Here is a 26476-nt window from a genome sequence, read left to right as displayed (position 1 = left end):
AAACAAAGGGTCTACAATTAAAGGTAAAGTTATAGTATACATAAGCAACAATGTTTTATACAGAAGTGGAATAGAAACCGTCCTCACAATGACAGTGACGGGCAGAAGAGGCAGCAATTTAAGATGCTTTGCTCTGCATTGGGGGAGCAGAGCTCTTTGACATTCACACTTGTATTGGAAGAATCTCATAAACTTAATCTGTGATCCAGATGTAGCCATGGTAGTTTAAACATTTATAGACAGATCTTTGTCTTCTTTTTAGAGCAGGTTTATCCAGAATTTATCCTCAGAATAATCACTAAGATGACAGCTGTAAATTGTATCAGAAACCCAGCAGGGGGTTGAAACCATTTTTATTCTACGAAGCCAGTGGACAAATAATAAAACTAGAGGGATTTATAATTTGTAAACCTGTGATCTCAATTTTACCATCCAAAAATATGTCAGTTTGTCATTTTTTTAAACAAATGAAATTAACAAATAAATAAAATAGTGTTGTAAAAAAATTCTCATCAACTAGAATTTACTCACTTTAAGGACTGATAACTTAAGTAGTTTCGCTTCACATCCTCATTTCTAGTCTGATTTGTTTTCAGAAGAAAGTTCCCAGATGGGACTTTATCTGTTTAACTTACCAAAGGATTATAGTCGTAAAAATGGTTGTGAGATTTTGGACTGAAAGGGTATGCTTCTTGAATAAAACTGCAAAAAAGAAAAAAAAAATTCACAATATTTAGTCCAGCCAGTCCTGGTCCTCAAGAGCCACAACCCTGCCTATTTTCCAGTTCTGGACTCTGCTTGATGCTGACTACCTAGATCAGGTTTGTTCAGTCAGTCAAGATGTGGAATCACCTGAGTCAGCTAATCAGCGGCAAGGTGGACAAGGAGAGGTGATAAAGAGGCAGGGGCTTTAGAGGACCGCGGTTGGCTGGTCGGGGTTTAGGTTCTACATGTAATCAACATTTCATCATTTAGACACAAATCCACAGCAGCCCTAAGGTATGACGCAAAATGTTCAAAACTCTGTTCCCGCCCCGCCAAACACACGTACTCACATACGTCTCCAACCATTTAACCACGGGGTCACAGGGTAACCTACAGGGAGTTGAATCATAGCGACAGCAGGGTTAGAAAAGTCTTTTTCTTTCTGTCGCTTACAGAAGCTGGGATTAGACATGAAAGGTTGTCTGTGGATACCGGGGGGTGTGAGGCTGTGGGCTATGAGCCAAGACCCCCCTCCCTGAGTCACCTTCTAACCAGGCTACAAAACAACAGAGCCCACACAAAGCTCCAGAGCAGGAAGTGATCTCATCCTGGTCTGAACTGAGCTCTTCTACCTACATGTGTGGAACTTTGAGACCAATCGGGGCTACGTCTAAGTCTGGGTCTTGCCATCGGCTTGTTCATGTTTGGTATCAACCTCCCACAGAGTGTTAGCAATGCTGGGAAGAGGCACATGCACTCAAACCGGTCTCACCGTCAAGATGAAATGGACATTCTCCAAGAAGTTTTTGAAACTAAAAAGTTCAAATATTCTTTCTCCTCTATCAACAGAGGTGATATAACTTTGGACAGGAAGGGCTGGTATTTTCAAGCGTCATCCAATGGTCACTGTTGACTTGGCCCTCAACATCTTGCTCATGGAAGGTCAACATTGGTGACCAAATCCCTGCCCATCTCCTCCTTCTGACTTAAGATTTCAATAACCCAGAAGAAGCTCCTTCTGATGCTTCTTTAATCTAGTTGGGCGTTAGGTTTTTCTTTCTCCCTGATATTTCATTGACTATTCAACATTTTACAGACTGTAATCCACCAAAGCCAACGTGGACCTAAAAGCCAAGTCTGCTCGGATGACACATCTTAATTTGAAAGGTCACAATGGTCAAACTATCTTTAAAAATGAAAAAAAACAGTTGTACAGGTCTACTTCAGTAGTTTGTTTTTAAATGACGGCGTAGAAATTTGAATAACTTAAGTTTTCAAGTCAAGTTTTTTTTTCTTGGTTTGCTAAACTGAAGAAGACTTAAAATGTTGACTTATTGTTTTTGTCTCAGTGCCGGTTTTTATTTAATGTTGTCTTTTTTTTGGTTACTTTGTTGTAAATAAATGAAATGGTTGAATCCTTACAGTATACCAGTATGTTTACGTCCAAAGTTTCAAAGACAGAGGCATTTATCTATTTATTATTTATTGTTTTATTACATGACACCAGGTCATGTAATAAAACACTGGCAGGTCATATTAATATGAGCCAGCTGAAATGATTTTTTTTCATAGGTACTTGCTTATTAGGAAAAAAAAATCAGAATACTTCCTTTGTTGTTGTTTTGTAAAACACAAATCATGTATCAAACCCAAACAAAACTGTGACCCAAAAATTAAAGTTCAAACCGAATCGTAGAGGAAGGGCATTGTTGCGTCGCTAGATAGAGGCAGAGTCATTCTGTCTGAGAATGTCAAAAAACAAACCTAATTAATGAAACATTGTGAAATCTTTGTGTTTTGTTTGAGTAATTTTAATCATTTAAAAGACAAAGAACATTGAGGTCTTACCTGTCTTGTTGAAGGTCTCAGCCCTTCAAGTCTCAGAATCAGAGGTGGAGCATATGTGGATTACAGTCATCATTTCCTGCTTCAGAAAAATCTTGTGGTGGAATGTCTTGCATAACTTATTCAAATTAAACTTGTATAATTGTGCTGCAAATGTGAAATAATGTTTTATTGTAATCTTAGCAAGACATTTTTCCTGGATTTGAATTACTGCCCCTCATCACTGTGATTTGCATGAACCAGTGAGGCAGTTTCTGTTCTTTTGTCCCTGGCTGCTGCATGGTCTTGTTGAGTGTGCTCATGCAGAATTGTGGATACTTTTAGCAGCCTATCAACATAATCACTGACAGTTTAAGGAAAGTTAGCCCTGAAAGGCCTCAGGGACGCTAAGTGACTCTGCAGCTGCAGACCTCAGGCTGCTTCCTCTGCATGGCTCCACAGCAGACCCACAGACCTATCACACTGTTTCTGCATGGAACAACAGACCAAACACAGCATGAGTGTGGTTGAAAAACGAAGAAATGATGACAACACAAGTCACTTTATTGTTCTTAAGCTTTATGTGCAGTCTTTAACTCTGAAAGTGCTCCCATAGTATCACATTTGAGATTCTTCTAATCAATAAATGTGTTCCTGTAACGTTTCACATTTATAAACTTTTTCTACTGTCATGCTGTACCCTGCTTTGCCATCATTAAACAATATAAACATTTAACTACATCCCTTTTTGTAACCCATGAAGGTCAGTATAGTATCCATACGAATCTCTGATGATAATCAGATGATCATTTTACTTCGAAGCCCATCGAGACGACTGTTGTTGTGATTTTGGGCTATACAAATAAAAAATTGAATCATCAGAGGGATCAATGTGGATGCTGTGGGATTCATTAGAACCAACAAGTAACAGCTCTGATATGAATGAACATGCCTTCATCTGTCACTGGCAGGAGGCGTTAGCTCCACTGTAATCTGAGTACAGTATTCCCCCCATATTCGTGAGGGTAAGGAGAACTCCCCCACCCCACCCACCATCCTCTTTAATCATTTAAGTGCGAGAGGTCCTGCAGCGCGATTTGCACGGCGCGTCAGTGTGTAGGGTAAAACAATTATGGCAAAGGAAACACACACTGATTTCATCCATCACTCATTCATAATAATAATTATCATACATGATAATTATTCTATTTATGGTTGTTTTTTTTTTATCTATGTCTATCAGTGTTTGAATTTTTCATCTATCCTGGTGAATAATTTGTCACTTTTGCTCTTTCTGCTGAGTTTGAGCCACTGTATGTGCAAAAAGTAGATCTTCATATTTAAAATCTTAACAGGTAGTTCACAGTGTATGATTTTTTTCTTCTTGTTGGAATAAATTTTATCATTATAAAATAAAAAGTGATGGGCTTTTCTCAAGCTATCAGAATGTGGAAGTGGCTTGTTGGTCACAACCCTTTTGAAATTTTTTGTGAAGTCAACTGCAGACGTCCAGTCACTTGAAGGGCCTTCCCACAACGGGTTGGGCTAAGTATGGATTTTTCATGACAATGCTCTTCCAGTCTGGCACTTTTTGTCCTTCTTGGCATTCCATACGTGCTCACGCTCCATTCTTTGTCATCCATGCAGTGCATCTGTGCTTCTCCACTTTAAAGACGGTCTTATTCGAAAGTTCATAGGCAGTTTGTTTTTCCTAGTCCACATTCCAGCAGTCTTCTTTCACGCTCCCTGTACTTTCATTAGGAATTACAGTGGTTCATCATACCACGAGTTTTGTCAACTTTCACTGTGTGTGTTTTTCCCCAATTTCCCCCATGCTCTTTCTTTAGACTACCTTCTAGATTATGGACCTTAGATTTGCTATTTTTCATTTGGATTACTGCACCAAATTATGCAAATCAAAAGTTTGGATCAGTGGTTCTGCTCCAACAAGTTTGGTAGAAAATCAGTGGCTCCTTTGGGTTGCCTCTGAAACCCCAGTCTGTATGATGGCCATTGAAGACTACCAGAAGTATTAGAATGAGACATTTGGTTGCAAAGATGGGACCAGTCTGCTCGAGAGGGGGTGTGGTTTAAGCATTGATGATGATTCCAGCTCTGCAGCCTCCGCGGATTGACATTCAAAAATGTGGCCATGCCCCTGTCTTTGTTACAAAGTACACCAAAAAACCCTTCACTACCTTAATTGTTGATAGGAAATGCAGTGTCCTGCTCCCTGTTCACCTACAATCCCTGTTGTTGGGGCAGAACAGTTTCACAAATAACCATTGACCCCTATGCACATGTTTCAGTTTTGTAAAAGGCGGCTGCAGATTTAATCTACATCTTTGCATCTTTTCAGTCCTCACAGTTATTGTTTATGTGGTCCAACATTTGTGGGAGCTGGTGCACAGGAAGTCCCCCTTTACACAGCTACAGTAGGAACGTTGTCTTCTGTACTGTCAGAGGCTGCTGTGCCTGTTGCAGACCTGTCAACTGGTGTGTGTGGGCTGACTTTTCCCACTCGATGCTCCTTGCTGTGGATGCAGCTGCATGCACATGGCTGGCAGGAAGCGCATGCAGAGTTGCAGCAAGGTAGAAAGCGGCAGATGCTGATGCGCCACAGGAACCAGCCAGGTGACCAGCAGCACCAGCAGAGCAGGATGCCGCCAGCTGCTGTGCCCAGCGTGACGTACAAGACCAACAGGGACAAGGGAGGCACCCCACCTGCAGGTGTGAACAGAAAAGCACAAGTGATTAAAGAGACTGCAGGGAAACAGCGTCAGAAGGTTAACCTGCTTCACACCAGCTAGATCTGAGACAGTAGGTCTTCCTTTCCGACTTAGAACAAGTATAGACTACTGTAAAAAAATAAACCGACAAATGCTTATCAGCAGGGAACTCTGATCAGCTACAGTGGCCGTTTGAACCAGATGAACCCTAAAAACGGATCAGAGGAACCCTGAAACCCAAACAGTCAACAAAATGGGTCTGCAAAAGATATCTGCTTGAATTATTTGGATTAATGCTTAATGACTGTCTTTCTTACCTGTCTTTGACCCAGGACTGACTGGCTCACCACAGTCTGTGTGTGGCCTGGTCGGCTCTGCAGGTGGACTCAAAGAGGGTGGAGGTGTCGTTCCTGTTGGCAGGGGCGCTTCAGGAGGTGAAAACTGACCTGCTGATAAATGACAGCTTTTCTGAGAAGTGAGGCTTCTTTTGTGGGAAAGCTTCGTGTTTTTTGAGTAGGGTAAAATTACTTTAAAATGTTCAAAGATTAATGTTATCCTCACTGTTATGTAATAAACAAAGATCTGCAGTTAAAGCTAATGTGTCTAACTCAGTTTTACTCGGGTTAAGATGCTACTCTGCTATTTCCTGTTTTTTTATTTCTTTCCTGTAAGTTTGTCGGGCTCATCGTGGACTATTTTTATTATCTTTAAACTCATGTAAAGATGTGGTTGATCTTGCTGCTCTGCCTTTTGCTCGTTGCTTGCACAGCTGTGTTTTTCTTAACATTCCTGTCAAATCTCTCTGCCCCCCATGCTGCTTCACCTGCAGTGACCGACCTTTGCAGCCTGTTGTCAGGTTTTCTTCCAGATCACTTCCATCCCCACAGTTGTCGATGCCTTTGTCATCACAGACCAGGCTGACTGGGATACACTTCCCATTTCTGCAGGTGAAGTAGGGCTCGCTTCTGCACTCGGACTGGTTAAACCCTGCAGAGAAAGATGACTAACAGAGCTTCAGTGCAAGAAAACCTGATTTTTTTTTTCCTGAAGAAAACAGTGCGTTTAATGGCATTTGGGCAGATTTGTTTGCTTTCAACAACTTTGCCATGTAATGAGTAATGTAATGATTAATATGTAATGAGTAAGTAGCAAACAACAAAGTCTCAAATGTGGCAAGACATCCCAGAATAAAGATGCAGCTCTGAACCCACTACATGATAGAGGATACAAAATAAATTGAGTGGCCGACCCCTGGGTGAGACAGATGTTCAAAAACCTGCATTTAGTGCGTTTTTGAATATGCGTCACATGCCTGGTGTGTCCAAAGCTTTAGGGGTGTTTGTCAGCATGGCAGCAGAGCTTACCCAGCCTGAAGGATGTGAAGTCTCCCACAAAATCCACCCTGGGCTGAGTGCCCCGCGTCACTAGCCTCAGGGTCAGGAAGTTTCCAGTAGAGAGCATGGGGCGAGGGGGGCTCTTCCCACAAAGACGAGGCCCCAGAGGGGGGGACGTTTTTTCTTTGCCGTCGTAGAACTGTAGGTATGAGCCGGCGTGACAGGGGTCACCTGGAACCTCACCAGATGTGGGTTCCAGTCGAGGGGGAAGGGGGGCGGAGCCGTGTGGCGACTCTGGGAAGGAAGGGGCAGGGCTCAGAGGTGCCACCCTTAGAAGGCTGTAGACCAGAAAGAAGCGGAAGTAGAACTGGACCTTGTCTTTGGGAGAACTGGCCTGCATGGTGAGGTGGCAGTCGGTGGCCATGCTCACAAAGTAGTACTTCTTGGAGTCCTGGTGCGAGTTGACAATCATGCCGTCACTGCGGATGGTCTGTCCGCAGAAATCCACCACGTTCACTGAAAATACACCAGTGACAGAGTCCGCTACATGTTCACAAACTGCGCAAGCGCCTCTTTCCACTGAGTGGCACAGGTTTGAGATCTTTCCTGAGCCTCCAGTGAAAGTGAAGAATTGTTATGACGCTAAAGACCCATTCTGGCACAAGTTGTATTTTGGGTGTTTTTAACGTGTTCTTGTGGCATATTATATTCAGGAAATGAAGCTTAAAATTGAGTTTCTGAGTATTTCCTTTTTTGAGAATCTTTGTGAATCAGAAGCAGATGAAAAAAAGGCCATTTGAAAGTAGTTTGTGACGTTGGAACGCCCCCCCTCACACACACACACACAACTCAGACTCATAACTTTCGAGCAGGAGAAAAGTTAAAACGCTCAAGCTTTGAAAATTGCAAAATCTTAAGAGGTTTGGAACTTTTGGAACAAGAAAGTGTCAGATCCAGGTGTTTGAATGCAGTTAAAAAACTTTCTGAAGAGACATTCCTCTTAGGACATTGACACTTGGTTAACCCTGGTTTTTGTTGATTTAACCTAAAACTTGCAATTTTTTCCTCTATAATTTCCCACTTTAAATCTTAAAATTTCAAAAGTAAATGTTAAATATCTAGTAATAAACTTGTTTCTCCTTAAAAAAAAGGTCTTAGGAAGTAAATACAGTCATTTTTGTATTTTAAAGCGTGAGAAAAGCGCTACATTTTCCCCCCATCCATCTTTTGCCTTTGGAGCAGTGGCTCAGGTGGTTGAGCAGGTCGGCTAATGGTCGGTGAATGTCCCGGTGACAATCAGAGGTGCCGTAGGCGTGAACTGGCAGCCACGCCTCTGTCAGTCTGCCCCAGGGCAGCTGTGGCTACATCAGTAGCTCACGATCACAACGTATCAATGAGGAGTGAATGAAGAATGGACACATTGTAAGCGCTTTGAGCGTCTGGAAAAATCCAATATATTATTATTATTATTATTATTATTTAGCTACCTTCTCAGACTTAGCTTATCAATGATCTTTGTGTCAAAGCCTTTTGGCTTTCTGCTTAACTGTGTTTAAATGTTCCACCACCTTGCTAGTGGTGCCCCCCTCCCTGCCCTTCTTTTGTTTCTATTTCTATTTTTTCTTATATGGCAAAACTTATTTTTGGACCTAATAAAAGTCTGCAGGAGGCAGTTTAAATATTCACACATATTCCGTCCGGTCCAACAAAAAACTGTTACAAATATAATTAATATAAATAAAGTTTGTCCTTGATTACAAAAGGGGTTTATTTAAATATACATCTGGTCTGTCAGAAAATTCGTAAACCCTATTGTAAAAGTAAAATATGTCCAACACGAGAGACCTTCAGCTCTCATCTGTCTGCTCAGCTGTTGGACAGGACAAGTATTAAAAGGAAAAACAAACAAACATACAAATAAATAAATAAATATTCACACAAATGTGTTTGGAGTAACTTCTTCTAAAAAATAATTTATGACAGTGGCATTTTTGCTGTAATTAGGTTGTATTAAACATTACAAGTATTTTTAATGATAGTATTTTACCCATTACAATAACTTGTGCTTTCCAATTTAAACAAACTGCAAACATTTGGAAATTGAAAAGTATTGAATTTTTAAAGTGAGGGATTTGATTCTTTTATTTTTTGGAGTCTGAAATATTGTCTCAGATGTTTCACAGAGCAAGAAGACACGTTTCCAAAGTTAATAATTCCAGCAGGTTGGGGGTCAAAGACCTTGGGTAGACCTACAGCTGACTGAAAACACACAGCGCCACAGAACGCCTCCTGTCCTTCCAAATGGAGGTCTAGGGCAGATGAGCGAGTGATCCGGCTCCAGGAGCTCACGCTGGTCACCCACTGCCCCCCTGGCACGGGGCCATTGGCAAATAATGAGGAGATTTACGAAGGGCCCAGAGTTTATTAGCACTGTTTCCCTGGGAGACAACTAGCTCGTCCTGATCCGACTTCCAGGAATGCCCCAAAAAGCCTGGGACCTCCTGTTGGTGGGAAACAGCTTAAACACCCCCGCGCCCCACATCCTCCATCCATCCATACGCACGAGTACACACAAACTCTCAAAGGTGCTCTTTCAATAAATGGAGGATCACACTGACTGGATTTCTTTAGCAGGAATGGACCCCATTCCAGTGCAGGCTCGCTTCAAGGATTGTGCTTCTCTTACTGTGTCTGTTGGATCCAATCCCTTCGGTACACCCGCTTACGAGAGAGTGAAGCTTTACTGCATCATCAAACATACTGTTAGAGCAGAAACGTACTTTCTTCACGTGATGCAACTGAAAATACGCATTTGTATGTTTCCCCACTAATCCTAACCCACACCTAAACATAATTTACAAGGATGCAAAGTAGTTTGCTATTCTTTCTGTTAGTAATTTTTTTTTTTTTTTTACAAAGGAATAAAATTAATTTACAGGTGAGGCCCACAGTCAAATTGCTTTGTCAAAGCCTCTGGACCTACATGAATTTTGAGCAATAAGACAGAAAATAAAACAAAGAAACAAAAACTAAAGAAAAGTTAAAACCAGAATGTTGCTGATTTTTCAGAGATTTAGGGTAATAATGTAATAAGGTTTGACCTCCCTGCCCTGTTTTCCACCCTTAAGCTGGAGGTCAAGGCCAAAAGATGTTCCCCAAGTGAAGCATTTAAGAGAGAAAGTAAATATTCCAGATTTATGGAGCACCAGATCGAACTCTACAATTTTAATAAGCTAAAACAGTCCAGAACTGGTGCATCAGTTCCATTTATAGCTAAGTTAGGCTGTGAACTTTTAAATCTTTGAATTATACCATTACCAGTATATTGAGATGACTATTGTTGTAATATTGGGCTATATTATTCACTACTTTCAATAAACGATTTACAATCAGTTCTAACATGGCCGTGAATACGTTTCAAAGCATTTATCAGTTTGCATGTTTTATTTTCTCTTGATATCTCTGAAATACAGTCATAGCCGGAAAAAAGCCCCCCCCCCAGATCAGTCAAGGTCAGGGGTGGCGGGGTTGATGACGAGCGCCGTCCAGACTGTGTCCCCTCAGAAGAAGATTTTGGTTGGGTGGGCAAATTGCTGTCTGATCTGTCAGAGACTCGCTGACACCTCTAGACCCCTACCTCCTGTTGCAGACATAATCAGAAACGCCACTCATTTTAGCACATTTGCCCACACAGATTTATGAGCGGATTATTTTAGGAGGAAAAATCTGTGCAATTCGTGAATTTCCTTCAAAATGCCCAGAATTTCTTTTTTTTCCAATCATGTCTTTTTCTGCTTTTATTTTGAATAAAATACTTTGATGAGCAGTGATCCTGTCTGCTTAGCAAGAGCTTGTCGATTGGAATCAACCCTAGTTTGTAAATTACATTTTTTTTTAAATTGTTGTTATTAGTCAATTTGGTAACCTGGCCGCACTGCTGGCAAGCTATATTATGTTGCTGATGTGGCAAAAGGAGAATATTTTACAATAAAAGCAAGTTTTTTGAAACAAAGCAACTAATATTGCACGTGTAAAAAAATGTAAAAATAACTGTCTGAAAACAACAAAGAGATAGTTTTGGTTTATTTTCTGAGAATTGTGTGTTTTTCCAAACTTTTTCATGAAGTCTTGAGTTTGTCCCCGCTCCTACTGAACTGTCCCTCAGACAGAAGAATCAGAAGCGGCCCATTCTACGCCGGAAGCGCAGAAACCGAACCTCTGCGCGGAGCGTGCGCTCTTACCGGTGTCGATGGTGGATCCGCGGCCCGAGAAGCAGAGCAGCAGCAGGAGCAGCAGCAGCAGCAGCCTCCCCGCCTCCAGCTCCATCTTCTGCGCGAGCGGCGAGCGCGCGCCACACGTTCGAGCGCGAGAGCGGCTGGGGATCCTCTGCAGCCTCCGACACCTGGACTAGCTCAACCCGGGTCACATGTGACCCAATCTCCATGACGACGCAACTGCGCAGAAAAACTTCAGTTGAATTAAACGCGTCCGCACTTGACCCCCCCTGCCTCCCCATACATACCTAAGAACCCAACCACCACCGCTTTGTCCGAGTTACGTCATTTATTTACATGTAAACAACAGCCAAGTTTTTTCACAAATCTTTGTCATTTTTAAATTGCCTTTATTTTGAAAAGCTTTATTAGGAAATACAGACCAAAAGTTTGGACACACCTCATTCAAAGAGTAATCTGTGAAAATTGTAAATTCACACTGAAAGCATCAAAACTATGAATTAACACACGTGGAATTATATACATAACAAAAAAGTGTGAAACAACTGAAAATATGTCATATTCTAGGTTCTTCAAAGTAGCCACCTTTTGGTTTGATTACTCTTGGCATTCTCTTGATGAGCTTCAAGAGCTGAAATGTTTGTCTGTACAAAAACTGTTAAAAGGAGACTGTGTGAATCAGGCCTTCACGGTAGAATATCTGCTATGTGAAACCACTGCTAAAGAAAAGCAACAAGCAGAAGAGACTTGTTTGGGCTCAAGAGCACAAAGAATGGACATTAGACCAGTGGAAATCTGGGCTTAGGTCCAATGAGTCCAAATTTGAGATTTTTGGTTGAAAGGAGCCAGTTGAGGTGGCTTGGGCATCTAGTCCGGATACCTCCTGGACGCCTCCCTGGAGAGGTGTTCCGGGCATGTCCCACTGGGCGGAGGCCCCGGGGAAGACCCAGGACACGCTGGAGAGACTACGTCTCTTGGCTGGCCTGGGAACGGCTGGGTCCCCCCAGACGAGCTGGAGGAAGTGGCCGGGGCGAGGGAAGTCTGGGCATCCCTGCTTAGTCTGCTGCCCCGCGACCCAATCCCGGATAAGTGGAGGAATACGGATGGATGGATGGTTCCAACCACCGTGTCTTTGTGCGATGCAGAAAAGGTGAACGGATGGACTCTACATGCCTGGTTCCCACCGAGAAGCATGGAGGAGGAGGTGTGATGGTGTGGGGGTGCTTTGCTGGTGACACTGTTGGGGATTTATTCAAAATTGAAGGCATACTGAACCAGCATGGCTACCACTGTGAGGTTCAGGGGCCAGGGCGGGTTAGTTTGTTTCACATTCTAGATTGGTTGTGAGGTTTCCGGGTTCTTTGGGCCTTTATTTTGGTTACTTCCGGTTTCTCCCGTTTGTGTTGCCTCCACCTTTACTGCTGTTTATGAATTGCACCTGTTCACACACCTGTTGTTCATCATTGCTGTGTATTTAAGTTCCTTCTACCCAGTGTCTGTCACGGGATCGTTTTGAATTCTTTGTGCTTCGAGTCTCTGCTTCGAGATTAAAGAAAGAAAGAAAAACTTTGATTCAACTTAACTCTGTGTTCCTGCGTTTGCATCCACGCGTCAAGCTTGACAACCACAGCATCTTGCAGGGGCATGCTTTTCCATCCGGTTTGTGTTTAGTGGGACCATCATTTATTTTTCAACAGGGCAATGACCCCAAACACACCTCCAGGCTGTTTAAGGGCTATTTGACCAAGAAGGAGAGTGATGGGGTGCTGCGCCAGATTACCTGGCCTCCACAGTCACAGGACCTGAACCCAACCGAGATGGTTTGGGGTGAGCTGGACCACAGAGTGAAGGCAAAAGGCTAAGCATCTCTGGGAATCCTTCAAGACTGTTGACGACCATTTCAGGTGACTACTTCTTAAAGCTCATCAAGAGAATGGCAAGAGTGTGCAAAGCAGTAATCAAAGCAAAAGGTGGCTACTATGAAGAACCTAGAATATGACATATTTTCAGTTGTTTCACACTTTTCTGTTGTGTATATAATACCACATGCGTTAATTCATAGTTTTGATGCATTCAGTGTGACTCTACAATTTTCAGTCATAAAAATAAAGAAAACTCTTTGAAGGAGGTGTGTCCAAACTTTTGGTCTTTACTGTTGGTCAGAACAGATGTTGCTGTTTGTCCAAAAACATTTGCCCCTAAATATATAGATATATTTTATATACGTCTGTAGTGTGTGTGTATGTGTGTGGGGGGGTTATTCCATATTCCTGAACCACTTTGATTCAACTTGACATTTGAAGTGTTTTTTTTTTAAAGTGCAACTCAGCTTACTCAGTTGAAAAAGTATTTTCACAAATTTGTTATCTAAAGTCAAGTAAATATTAATAATTTCAGAGGATCACATTAACCAAGGCTACTTAATTTGGCCTATTTTAAAGTAGAATTAAATTTTTTCCAAAGGTTGGAGATTTTCTTTTTCTTCTTCTGTTTTAACTTGTTCTGTCCAACAACTGAGCAAACAGATGAGCGCTGTAGGCCTTTTGTGTTGGACAGGTTTTACTATCACAAAAAGGGGTTATGAATCTTTGGATAGCCAGGGTGTAAATTTGTATAAACCCCTTTCTGTTTTTTCTATTGCTCGCTCTGGAGCTGCTGGTCTGCTGGTTTATATAAGATCCAAAGGGAGGATTTCTGAAATCTTGTCAGAATCAGCAGGGATTCAAGTCAAAAGCAGTACTTTTTGCATTTTTAATCATTCAAAATAAATCACTTGATTCATACAGATGACATTCTTTCTCAATTAGGCATAAACAGTCTATGTATTATTTTGTGTGGCATTAAATACTTAATTACAATTCCTCCAACTGGGAATAAAGGAATCATTGTTCTGCTGTGGAAAGGTGGAGCTGCTGCAAAACTGACATCAGTCCAACAAAGAACCATGCACAAGACATTTCCAGCTAACTGTTGAGAAAAATTATGATGAGAAAGAAAATGAACAAAACGAAACTAAGGCTGGAGCTTTGGAGCCATCGACAGTGAGAACATGACGCTGCAGTTTGTTGTTTTACTTCCTCGAATTAAGAGCTTTAAAAACACCTGCAAGAAAACACACACACATACACACCTGAGGAAACCGCAAACGTCTGGAAGACGAGCTCTGTGCAGCAGCTGCTTGAGGATATCGGTCTTAAAAAATACTGACGACAAGCGCTTTCAGTTTCAAGTGACAACGCCTCATTATCTCATTGGGAGAAAAAGAAACAAAAAAACCAACACTGCAAAGTAAAGTCCCATCTGAGATTAGTAAGGGTTTTCTCATTTGCTTTAAAATATCTAAAAATGCACCTAAATGTACAAATAAAACTACGATTCATGAAAACTTGCAATTTCTTTTCTCGTCCTTGGCTCCGACCCACAAACACACGAGCCTTCTCAAGATTCAGACACAAATCCAGAGGAGCCTCTCGGCATAGCTACTGCTGTGACTACAGTTTTGCAAGGAAGTGCGTGACCGCCTGTAAAGGCAGAGATGCTGGTTTAATTTAAAAAAACAAACAAAAAAAAAGGTCCCCCTTTTCCTGTAGGTGGCAGTGCTGCTGCTTAGAGTCCGGGTCATTTAGTCAGTGTATGAGGTTTGGCCCACATCCGCCATGCTGTTTGTCCTGAGATCATGTTTGATGGTAAGGAAATAAAGGCATCCTGACCACCTTCATGCTGAGTGGTCGTCATTCTAGAGTCTGGATTCTGTTTGGAGCTTTTCAGATCAGCTTGTTATTCTGACTTTTGGAGGACAAAACGCTGAAGTTCCTGACGCTCAGATTCTGCAGTAAACAGAGTCTTCAGGAGTGTTCAGGAGTCACCCTGAGCTTCTCCTTTGTGATGGTGAGGCCCCTTAGGACACAGCAGTCCCCAGGTCCCCTGTGCCCGCTAGGATTGCTGGTTCTAGTGGACCCCATTGATGATGCGCTGGTTCAGCGGCTCCTGGTTGTGCGAGATGGGAGTCGGCTCGTCGTCCTGCAGCCGGGCGTTCTTCCGTATCTCCTCCAGGCTGTAGTTCTGCATCAGGCAGCCATTCTCAAAGACGGTCACCAACAAGTCCTGAAGACCAAATCGGTTTTGAGTTGAGGGAAAAAAAACTTCTGGAGAAAAGAACGCTGGAAAAAAAAAAACTGTACAGACCTCCTCGGGTTTCCCCGCCCCGCTCTCTACCGTCTCCAAGAAACCATCCGAGTTTCTTCGCAGAGACAGTCGGCCCCTCTTGGACCTCTTGGACGGGTCGGTTACCGGCTGCTTGTACACATCCATCTGAAAGGAGTAACAACTGTTATACCCCCTCTCACAGAAGAGTTACACCAACAGCGCCACCACCTGAAAGAGGCAGAAGAAAGGTTTTATTGCTGAGTAAGAAAGTCAGACGCTGTGGGTTTCTGAGGCTCCCCAAACAAAAAAGTCCCCTGGTACTCCAGAGACACCAGGAATTCTGGGAAGAAACCAGCCATAACCTTTTATGTTTGCAGATCACAGCTTAGCCTGCAGGAATCCTGAACTCCCCGCCTACAAAAAAGCATGGCGGAGGCTGACTAATAATCTGGGCTGTACTGTTGTGGAAGCCAACAGCACGTGTGGAGGGCGCCGCAGATTTAATGGATCAAATGTCATGAGTTTGAACAAGATGCTTGGTTTCAAATCATGGACCTGTGGCTTGATGTTCGTTTCATTTTTTGAGGGATGCATATGCTGCAAGTCATCTGGATTCAAAGCTGCACTGAGGTCCGTTCCAAATGTGTCTCTGCTCGTTTCATCCTCCAAAACCACATTGAATCCCGTTTACAGCTCATTCCAATATCTACGGTTTAGATTAGTAAAAGTAACTAAAAAGGTTTTCTGTCTAAAGTCAAATACACACAACTGCAGAACAGATAACCTATTCGGCCAAAAAGGGATTGAAAAAAAAAAATCAGGCCGAGACGACAGAAGAACACTATTCTGATCACTGGACAGAGAAGAGGCAGTGCAGGAATGTTGACCTCGGGTAAATGCACCAGTGGAGGGCGTAACTCACCCCCTTGCCGTTGGTCTCCACGTAGCTGCACTTAAAGGCGCAGCTCAGCGTGTCTCTGTTCAGCTTCTGAAGCAAGGCACTGCCACAACCGAAGACTACGTTCTCAGCACTCCAGCCTTTATCACTGAGCTTCTCCAGAATCTGCAGAGAGCAGAGGATGGGTCAAAAAAGGCAGAAACGCAGCTTCTGGACTTCAGATGTTGGTTTTCTGTGAGCCACCCTCATGATTGATTTGAAGATTCTTTTTTTTACCAGACACTTTTATAATGTCTTGCTCATGCAAGGTATCGCCTGCCATTTTACTCTTCTCCTTCGTGAAGGGTTTTTTGTCTCTTGGGTATGGATATCTTGCATCTGATTGGCTGGTCCAAGCACCCCACCGATTGGGTGACTGTGTAAACCACCCTCTGCAGGATGCGTTCCAAGGAAATGTAAATCGCTACGCACATTTCAGATAAAAACACATGGCCATCGAATGCACATTGCAAGTTAAACCTGGTTGAACGTTGACCATGCAGGGACTTGGATTTGGAAGTGATAAATGGATGGCGTCCCCTTTAATTCAAGGAAGTTCCAACCATTTGGAAATTGATCACGGAGGAGAAATAAATAACTGCTGTGTTTGCATGGCTGGAATTCTATGACACCAAGCCCTTCATATGTTGAAACAAAGCTGTGAAAGAGAAATCCTGGAGCTAAATTTAAGAGATTTGCACCATTTCAAGACTTCACACCAACCTCTTCCAACTGTAGTTAAAAGACATGTGGTAGTAAACAGTAGAAGAAGAAAAAAGAAGTGCCAGCCCTTCCCTGCTTGTCCAGTGTGAACACCGTGGGCTAAAGGAACATTCTTGAACATGCATCAATTGTTTCCATGCTGTACAAAGCTTGAGGCTGCTGATTGTTAGACTTAAAGCAACAGAATTTGTTGTTATAATTTGGGTTTTGTCATTGAAGACCAGTGCGCGTGCTCCTACAGTCAGGACCATAAATAGTTGGACAGAGACACATTCTTTCTAATTTAGTTTCTGTACATTACCACAGTGAATTTTAAATTAAACAACCCAGATGCCATTGAAGTGCAGACTTTCAGCTTTTATTCCATGGGTTGAACAAAAAAGATTGCATAAAAATGTGAAAAAGTAAAGCATTTTTTAAACACAATCCCTTCATTTTGATGCTACATTTGATCCTGACTATGTGTCCGTGACGTTTCACACACGTACAAACCATTTTTGAGGACTGACAATTTCTTCTACAGTTACAAAACAGTTTTACAGAATCACTAATTTTCTATGACAAGTACAAAAGCTTTTTTTTTTAACAGATGGACAATTTCTTCAGAAACAAATGTAATTTCATAGCGCTCCCTGAGACGAGTTGTTTCGTCTTCTGGAATCAGACAATGTTAAGCTAACCCTCTGGGAGATTTACAGCACGGATGCTGCGGAGCAATTAAAAGAACCAAAACATTTCCGCAAAAGACAAAATCCTGAATGACAGATGCAGAGTTACTGACATGCACCAACACGTCTATGCTGTAGCGATCGAAACTCAAGTCAATGATAAACAGCTTTCTAAACCTCTGAGATTCCTGTAGCATCACATGTAGATAAAACCTTAATAGTGATATAATACCTACGGTAGTTTGAAGGCAATAAATAATGAACAACTTTTCTGAAGCAAAAACGCCTTGTTGTTGATCTATGGAGCAAACTGCATCTGTGCAATCGAAACGTTTGTGGCAGAAAGGTTGGAGGAGAAAATGCAAAAGAAGATCAATTTAGCAAATGCAAAGTGATTTATCAAAGGTGGAGCAGGACTGCAGCCGATGTCTAGCTGCTATGATCTTCACGCCAGAGGGAGTGGCATAACTTTATGCAGACAGTTTCGACGAGGAGACAATAACACAATAAAAGGTGACAGATGGTACATATTACCTGTTCAGGTGCTTCCTTAGAAATGCCAAAGGCAAAGATTCTAAAAACATATCCAGTTTCTGGAAGTCTGAAGGACTAATACAAAATTGGTAACATAAACCAGGTCTTCCTTTTCTTGTGAAAAAGTCTTTCATAAAATTTGACGGGGAAAACTGTAGTTGTGGTTTTTCTCATTTTTTATGCTTCTGAACATTTTTAAACCCGTGAATCCGATAGTATGCAAGTGCGTTTTTGCTTTGTTTGATTGCTTAGTTTCTGACCTGATTGACAGAGCGAAGGTCGATCCCGTCTCCCTGGATGATCCGCAGGTACGATGGCAGCACCTTGAATCCCACCGAGTTCAGAGAGCAGCCAAAACACTCCTCCAAAATCCTCAGGACCTGCAGGGACCATATTTTTTGGTTATTTTTACCCAACATGCTCTCAGGCTATCTGGAGATGTTTTTTTTTTATCCAACACGCGTGTTAAGCATCTGCTGTGCCATCATTCAGGTTCATGCATCACACTTTCCCCACGTTTTCACTTATAAAAATGATGGTATTCAGTTCTTGCTCAGCACAGAACAGGTTGTTGTAGCGGTTGCTGAGCACGGCCTCTGGACCGGACAGGAACTGGTTCAGGAGTTGCTCAAAGGCGTCTTTCCCCCAGTTCTTGCACCAGGGGATGGGGGTGCAGAAGGACAGGCTTCTGAACAGAGAAGCTATGGACCTGAGCGTTGGTGTGTCTTGAGCTAATTCCTCATTACTGCTATTCATGTTTCACTTTGCACTTGAAAAATGATCGCGACTCTTCTTTGGTTTATGAACTGTAAGGAAAAGTGCTGCGCTTTAAATTTTTTCTTGTACATAAAACTTCAAGACAAATGATCCTTCAGTGTTTTATTCTATGATCATGCTGAATTTTCCTCTACTTTTCCCTTCAAAGAGTTTATAAAACAATTATTGAACAGCTGTTTTGTTTTTTTCCCCCTTTGGTTCCTGCTCTAATCGCATGTCACTTCCCCGATGTTACCCGTAGGGGAAGCCGAGCGCTCATCTTCACCTCAATTAGAGTCTCAGCCGGGTCTCCAGAGTCCGGTCGGATTACAAGGCAGGAGTCCTCGCTGCGCTCCATGACTCTCTCCTTCAGCTTGTCGCCCCAGATGTGTTTGCAAGCGTTGAAGATGTTGTAGCTGTCGCTGACCACGGCCACAGGACCCGACGAGAACTGGTCCAGGAGTCGCTCAAAGGCGTCCTTCTCCCGGTTCCTGCCCCAGGAGATGATGGTGCTGAGGGATAGGAAGAGGAAGTCAGCTGTGAGGGAGGGGCTCCTAACCACAGCTCCACACTTGGCACAGACTACATTTAAGGACCAATTCAGCCATGAGTTCCAGGATGCTCTTGTATGCACTCAAAATTTATGTATGTATCTAATCTCATCAGAACGGAGCTGTGCTCTCTGTCATATTTACAAGCCTGATGGATGATGATGACAAACCATAAAGCCATAAATGCTGCGCCAGACGGAGACAACCTCCAGGACTCCACTTAGGATAAAGCAGGTACTGATTATTAATGGATGTAACATAAAAGGTTGATTTATAGCTCTACAGCTTTTTGGGTTCATTTTAAAATGCTTTTTAAATACAGCAGTCTCTCATTTCTCGTGGCAGTTATATTTTAAAAATAACCAAATCTGCGAAGCAGTAAACTTATTTTTTTAAGACTTTTATTAGATGTTTTAAAAACTCCTCACTACACAGTTTATAGAGCCCATATGTCACTGCTACAGCCTTTTTCAAGTGGCATTTATTCCACCGTTCCTGATTCACAACAATTTCAATAAGGAAATAGTCAGAAATGCAACTTTATTTTGTTTTTTTATTTCCTCCATCAAGAGAAAAATGCAACAAGAAAACATGTCAAAACACCAAATACATGATTTTCATTGGAGTGTGTGTTCAATAAAAGAGGCCTGAGATGTTTCCCTTTACCTGTGCTCAGCTGCAGGGATGGAGAATCCAGCCATTGGACAGCCATAATAGCGCTGAGCCATGAGCACCCCGGCCACTGTGTCTGTGCTGCAGAAGTTCACCAGGTGAGCAGCTCCTCCCAGCGCTGCAGACTGCAGATCACAGCAAAGAGTCCCAGTAAAACTTCTGGACCCACAAACACCTCAGCTGTAAAGCAGAAGGAGACCAGGATCCTCCTCACCTCCTGCGAGGACACTCCTCTGTAGCCAAAGTCATGAAGTCGGAAGTCCAGGCCCTCCAGACTCCCCGTCGTGGCTTTCAGGTGTTTGGCTAGGATCTTCTTGAACTCCCTGGATACAGTGGCTACTGTGATGGGGTACCACATCTGGACCAGCATGGTCTAACAGGTGAAATTTAAAAACGGGAACAGAAAAGTGTGTGAAAACAGTAAGGAGTGATGATAAAAAATGCCAATCAGCAGATTCTTTACCTCAATGTAGTTGGTGAGCCAGTAGAAGCTAGGGTCCGTGTTTTCCACGGTGAAGAGCACATTTCCTCTTGGAACAATCCGACCCTCTGGAACGGCTTTGATCCGAATGGGAAGGCGACCATCGTGTTTCTGCCGTGAGAAAACGAGCTTCTTCAGGTCATACATCTTCAAGCTTGCCTGTGTGACACTGACTGGATGCAGAACATCTCTTCTTGCCTCCAGGATCTTCCTCCAGCCCTCCTCATCAAACACAGCCTGTCTGAAGTGCATCTGGTAGAAGAGCTTGGCTTCCTGAATCTTCTCCTCAGTGACCACAGGACCTGCAGAGGACACACCGGGTTACCAGGCCTTCTGCTCAGAGTGAGGACCCTGCAGGGTCTTTGTGGAGGGAAGATTGACTTGTAACTCAACAAATGTATCTAATTAGACAACTTTATTTTGAATAGGATTCTAATATTTTTGACTGGGTTTAAAAGTTGACATAAGTGTTATGTTCTTCATCACGTTTTCTTCTGAGTTATTTTATTTTTGTAATATTGCACCATAAATCTGCTTTCCTGGAGCTTTCCTATAAGAAGCTTTGGATTAAAACTTCAGCTATGCAACAATAAAACTAACTTTCATCATACTTTGGATTCAAGTCTTTTCTATACTTGTAACCCTTTTATATTATATTTGTTGATTTTGTTGCCCAGCTATGGTATGTCGAATTTTATTTTCATTCTATTTTGGATTCCTGAAAAACAACTGGGGAAGGATTGTGGCAAAAATAAAGCTGGATTGGATAAAGAATACAACATTCTAACGAATAAGAGGTTTTTCACATCATGTAATAAATGTAATAAAGGTCTAAAGATGGGGCAGTACTGATGCCAGACCTTCAACTTCTCGTGACTTTCGTTTCCAGGACAACGACAGACCCTGTGCTGCAGAGAAACTCCTGACAGTCATTCTATTTATTAACTGTAATCCAGAAAACTGGTTTTTACTAATTACACTATCCACATCCAACCTGCCCACTGTCACAAAAGAGTATCGGTTTTGAATTGGATTCCAATCCTGGTTCCAAAGAAACAGCGTCCTGCAGGATTTCAACTGTCACCTGCTTAGATACACCTAATCAGCCGCTGCTGTGAAGGCCTCAAAAACGTGTTAGGAGCACAGGAGAGCTCAGAGGTTTCTTAAGAGTTTGGGGATCAAACTCTTAAGAAAGAGAAGAAAAATCATTTTGTGGACTAGGATTTGACAGCTGCTTATCTAGACCCCTTTGAATGATTGCAAGAAAAGCTTGATCCCAAATGAATAAATCCATGAAAAATAACTAAAGCTTGTCAAGTACGACTCCAAGGAAATTTGGTGGTGTTTTTAACTTGTTCTTGTGGCCATTTTTTCTAATGATGGAGGACATATACAAAGAAATGTAAGCTTAAAATTGAATTTCTAAGTATTCCTTATGAATGAGGAGCAGGGGAAAAAATTATGTTTGAAAAAGAGTTGGCATTTGGCTCAAACTGTAAGGCTGGATAGCTCCAATACTGCTCGCCATTTTAGTTTTACCTGTAATGTTAAGTCGGGGGTGTGAAGGGCTGTAAGTTTGCGGGAGAAAGTGAATTCCTGTCTATAAACACAGACACCTTAAGCTACTGCCTGAGGTTTGTTTCAAACCAAAAAACTCTGCGTTTTCTAATCCTGTTGGACAGAATTTGTGGTCACATGTGCACGCATGTGAATGTCAATATCTCCGTAGGATCCAACACACCTGTCAGGTACTTCTTCAGCAGATACTGAAGGCCGAAAAACACCACCTCATTGAATGGGGAGCCTTTCTTCCGTCGACATTCGAAGTAGGAGTAGACTTTGCTGACTCCTGGAGGGTACTGTTTGTAGTGAGTGATCTGGAATAAAAGGACAGCAGGAAAATCAAACTCATCTGCACAGCAGGATGGGAAGGTATGCTTGATGGGAACCTGAAAATGTCACCTCATGGAAACTTAATAATGAAAACTTGGAACCTTTCCTCCTAAGTGGACCCGGGACAAGTCTCCATACACTGGCACGTGAGATTTCTACAGAAACGGCAGGAAAAAAAGCTCTGGCTATCAGGCCAAAGTCCTCTAAACTCCTTCCAGAGGCCCGCTGTTTAAGGGATTGAGCAACGTCAGTAGAGCTTGATTCAATTTCATGACAACTCTGTTACACAAACTTCACAGAAAAAATTGCAAGCAGTCCATGTCATAATCTGCAGCGTGCTGCTACCAGAGTCGTGAGCGATTGCAAACTGCTTGAACCGCTGTGAGGAAGCTCACACTGCTTCTTACTTGGGTTTTTGAACAGCAACGTATGTAGACATGTGCAGTCCAAAGCGAAGACCAGAAATTGACAAAAACGTTAAATGAAAAAAAAAGAGGAAACATTTAATAAAATTAAAAAGTATAGTATTACAAGTTAAACTGTAAAAATGCAGTCTTTTAAAGACCTACTCCAATGAAAATCATGTTGGCATCTGGCTCAGAACGCTATTTTTGTTGCATTACTAATATTAGCTTGGGGTTGCGAGGGGCTGTAAGTTAGAGAGAGAGAGCGTAAACAAGGGGATGAGAGAAAATGAGCCCAGGCTTACTGCACCACAACAGAGGCAAAGTTCTAATGAACTACTGTAGCTCTGCAGAAACTATGACCTGGAAAATTACAGTTTCTTTTATTTAGTCTAAAAACGGCATAATCATACATTAAAAAAAAGCCACTAGGAACACTTTTACAATAGATCAAAAAATGATCGGAGTGAGACTCTAATGGATCATGGTGGTTTGATGTTAAAGCCGAGTATTGTCTGCATAGATGTGACATGAAGCATTATTAGTATCAACTAAAGATAGTTTCTCAGCTTCTTTCCTGCAGTTTTTCCATCGACAGTCTCTACCAGCCACTTTGTCACTGATGTTTGGAAGAACCACGGTCTTGAACTGACAAAGTGCTAACAAAAGCTTATCTCTTTCATAGAATATGACTTGTTTACTGAAACTGATGATATCTCCGTGTCTTGATCTGTCACAGCAGGGCTGTGTAACCTGTTAACCCGGTTCGGGCCATCAGAACTGCAGGAAGTCTGTTAACACATCTGCAATGCCATACTGGTGTCCAAGTCCCTGTGACAGCAGAGCATCTGGGCCAAGGCTCATCAGCTCGTCGTCTTCTGTGAATATCCACGCGCCTCCAAACTCCCCCACATTTGTTCACGTGCCACAGACAGAGCACTCACTCTGACACATGACTAGGAGTCAGTGGCGCATCTTCGTTTTCTACTATCTTTGTTCGCAGGGTCATGACTTTATCGCTGAACCCTCAGAACAACACGCCTTGCTGGGGGTCCCTGGTTAGGCTGTGTTCGCAAACATTTTATACTCTCAAAAACGTTCTTTGGTGGATAAAACACAGCTTCATTGCGCAGTATGGACGAACGGAGTTCACTTTCGATTCTGATGTTATGGACAGCAGCTGTCACGCGCAGCAACCAGAACCACGCTGATAATTCATTCAGACAGAAATTGCATTAGCCCGAGATATAATCCTGACTTTGAATTGAACCAGGATCATGGAGAATCATCAGAAAAAAACAGCCCTAACCTTGTACGAGTCCGTGGCGAGCAGGAAGTTAAAGTCCGCCGCTTCCATCGCTGTTGCTCGGGATGAATGAGCGGGAGATGACCGCCGCGAGGCCGAGCAGGAGCTCCGGAGCACAGCGAGCCTTCCCCGTCCGAACCTCCGAGCTGAGAGCCGCTAATCCGACTCACGGGCCGAACAAACAACCGGTCTTGTTTTCGAGTAGCCAGAGTTCTTCACTGGTTCTACCGAAAAACGCGAAGGAACATTACAAGGACGGACAGGGGGTTTGCTGTTTAAAGGGGGGAGGGGCAAAGGGGCGGGTCAGGGCTCGTGCACGTTATGCACGTCGAACTGCGCTAAAGAACACCTAGGAATTAAGTTGTTTATTGTTTGTTTCTTCACTAATCAAACTAGGATTTTTTTTTATTCATTAATTCTGGAACCGAGAAACCTTTATCTATTTATTTATTTATTTTAAATAAAATGTGTTTTTAACAAGTACGACTTAAAGAATGTTAATTAGAAGCAGTGGCGCCACCAGGGGGTGGCCAGGGGTGGCCATGGCCACCCCTCTCCGACACCTGGCCACCCCAGTGGCCACCCCAGTAGCCACTATAAGCTGTGGTAGCATCAGTTGTGCGTTTCATCCCAAATGCACAGCCAGCAAGCGGCAAGTCGCTCTGATCACCTAAACCGGCCCACACCCCCTCCCCTCCCTGCTGCCTTTGAGTGCGCAGACATCTACAGAGGAGCCGCTGGACGCAGAATGAATAAGACGCATGGTTCACTTCCGCGTTCGAACCCTCAGATCCTCTGGGCCGGTCAGACAAAAGAACCAGTCTCAGTCACTAAAGATGAACTTTCTTTATTACTGTTTCCTTAAGTCCAAAACGGGCGACTGACCGCGCGTGTATGCGCTCCACAACCTCACACGCGCTATCCCCCCTCTCTTCCTGCATCGCGCGAGCACCGGTTTCAGCACGCACACACACGCACACACAATCACACATCCCAAAATGCTACGTTTCTTTTCCTGTTAAATATTTTCCGTGGGTCTTTAACAATCTGTTTACTGTACTTTTGATCTGTATAGATAGATAGATAGATAGATAGATAGATAGATAGATAGATAGATAGATAGATAGATAGATAGATAGATAGATAGATAGATAGATAGATAGATAGATAGATAGATAGATAGATAGATAGATAGATAGATAGATAGATAGATAGATAGATAGATAGATAGATAGATAGATAGATAGATAGATGACTTTATTAATCCCACAATGGGGAAATATCATTTATCTATGGCAGCAACACGACATTCAGAAATAATCTGTATAATATAACATCAATAAAGGACATCACAAATGACATTTATATTAAATAATTAAAAATATCACAGAAAATTATTATGAAAAATTATTATCAAAAATTAGATTCTTATTAAATAAAGAAATAAATATTAAATATTAAATAAATACAGCTGCAAAGGTGTAAAAAACATGCGGTCTGCAAAACATGTAAACCCAGTGTGCAAATACTTGGTGCAAATACGCCACATCATCAGCGGCGGTGGATGTGTCATTACTTCTTATTAATAAGTAAAAAAAGGATGTCCCTGTCACAAGCCACTCATTTTCATGGCACTATTTAAGCACTGGTTGTTGTGTTACCGCAACATTTTGATGTGTTTTTGTTTGCACAGAGTTACCTATAGTCATTAGTTGATGCTTGTGTCTGTCCATTTTCAGAGAATGAAGAGAAATTCAACATATATTCTTATTTTAAGAATAAAAGTGCAGCAGAAGGAGTGAAAGAGATGGTAGGGGAGCAACAGAGGAGTAGTGAGGAGGAGGAGGAAGATGAGACAGAGCAGCATGAATGACAGAAGAGAATAAGGAAGACAAAGATGAGACTCTCAGCATCAGTCAGCATCATTGGTCAGAGAAGCAAGGCAGAACTCAGCATAAGCAGGGGCTCCACCTGTTCCTGGACCAACTGGTGAAGTTAGAATTATGTTACCCTAATAATAAAAATGTTTCATGATTATAAGTCTGAATAGAAATGTCTACAGATATAATTAATAATTAGAAGGATATTTTTATTATTATTTCAGAACAGAAGATTTCATTTTTTGTTTATTGTAGATATCTCTCAGTCAAGAGCCGAACACCCCAAGCAGACACACCAAAGCATTAAATATAAACAAAAAATATATATATATATATCAGTAGTAGTATCTACTAATGGTATCTACTAGTATCTATTAGTTATTATACTAGTAGTATCTACTATAAGTTCATGTTCTACAAAATATCAGTAGGCATTTATCTTTCTGTTGGTTTTCTAAAGGTTGTTTTACTACGTTTGGTAGAATGAATTTTAAAAATATAGCTCATGGTTTTTGTGTGCCACCCCAAGATTTAATGTGGCCCCCCACTGGCCACCCCCATGAAAAATTTCTGGAGGCGCCACTGATTAGAAGTAAGACACGGATCCACAATAGGAGTTGACTCCGCCCACATCAAGAGATTTCTATTTACAAAGAACTCAAAATAAAACACCTTTATATGATATGACGAGGTAAAGT

General features: G+C 42.2%; 2 protein-coding genes across 3 annotated transcripts; both read right to left on the bottom strand.

Moving 5' to 3' along the window:
* Positions 1-3075: 3075 nt before the first annotated feature.
* Positions 3076-11036, bottom strand: ldlrad2 (low density lipoprotein receptor class A domain containing 2). 2 transcript variants are annotated; one of them, XM_011475209.4, is made up of 5 exons: positions 10834-11036; positions 6623-7108; positions 6096-6245; positions 5576-5704; positions 3076-5253 (listed from the first exon to the last, which is right to left on the bottom strand). In XM_011475209.4, the coding sequence occupies exons 1-5, from the start codon at positions 10916-10918 to the stop codon at positions 4952-4954; spliced, it is 1152 nt and encodes a 383-aa protein (XP_011473511.1). In that variant the 5' UTR covers positions 10919-11036; the 3' UTR covers positions 3076-4951. The 2 variants fall into 2 exon arrangements, with proteins under 2 accessions (XP_011473511.1, XP_011473510.1); XM_011475208.4 differs by having other exon boundaries at positions 5576-5707; positions 10834-11034.
* Positions 11037-13564: 2528 nt separating this feature from the next.
* On the bottom strand, positions 13565-24221 carry nampt2 (nicotinamide phosphoribosyltransferase 2). The gene is made up of 11 exons (XM_004068909.5): positions 23902-24221; positions 22037-22172; positions 20494-20597; positions 20278-20406; positions 20029-20187; positions 19809-19939; positions 18878-19103; positions 18096-18215; positions 15896-16036; positions 15013-15138; positions 13565-14931 (listed from the first exon to the last, which is right to left on the bottom strand). Exons 1-11 carry the CDS (start codon positions 23947-23949, stop codon positions 14776-14778), a joined length of 1476 nt encoding a protein of 491 aa, XP_004068957.1. The 5' UTR covers positions 23950-24221; the 3' UTR covers positions 13565-14775.
* Positions 24222-26476: the final 2255 nt, after the last annotated feature.

This window comes from Oryzias latipes, chromosome 5 (assembly GCF_053564925.1).
Source record: "Oryzias latipes strain Hd-rR chromosome 5, Olatipes_Hd-rR_3.1".
In the NCBI taxonomy this organism is placed as follows: Eukaryota; Metazoa; Chordata; class Actinopteri; order Beloniformes; family Adrianichthyidae; genus Oryzias; species Oryzias latipes.
The sequence above is the reverse complement of the archived record's forward strand: the minus strand, read 5'-3'. Positions and strand labels throughout refer to the sequence as shown.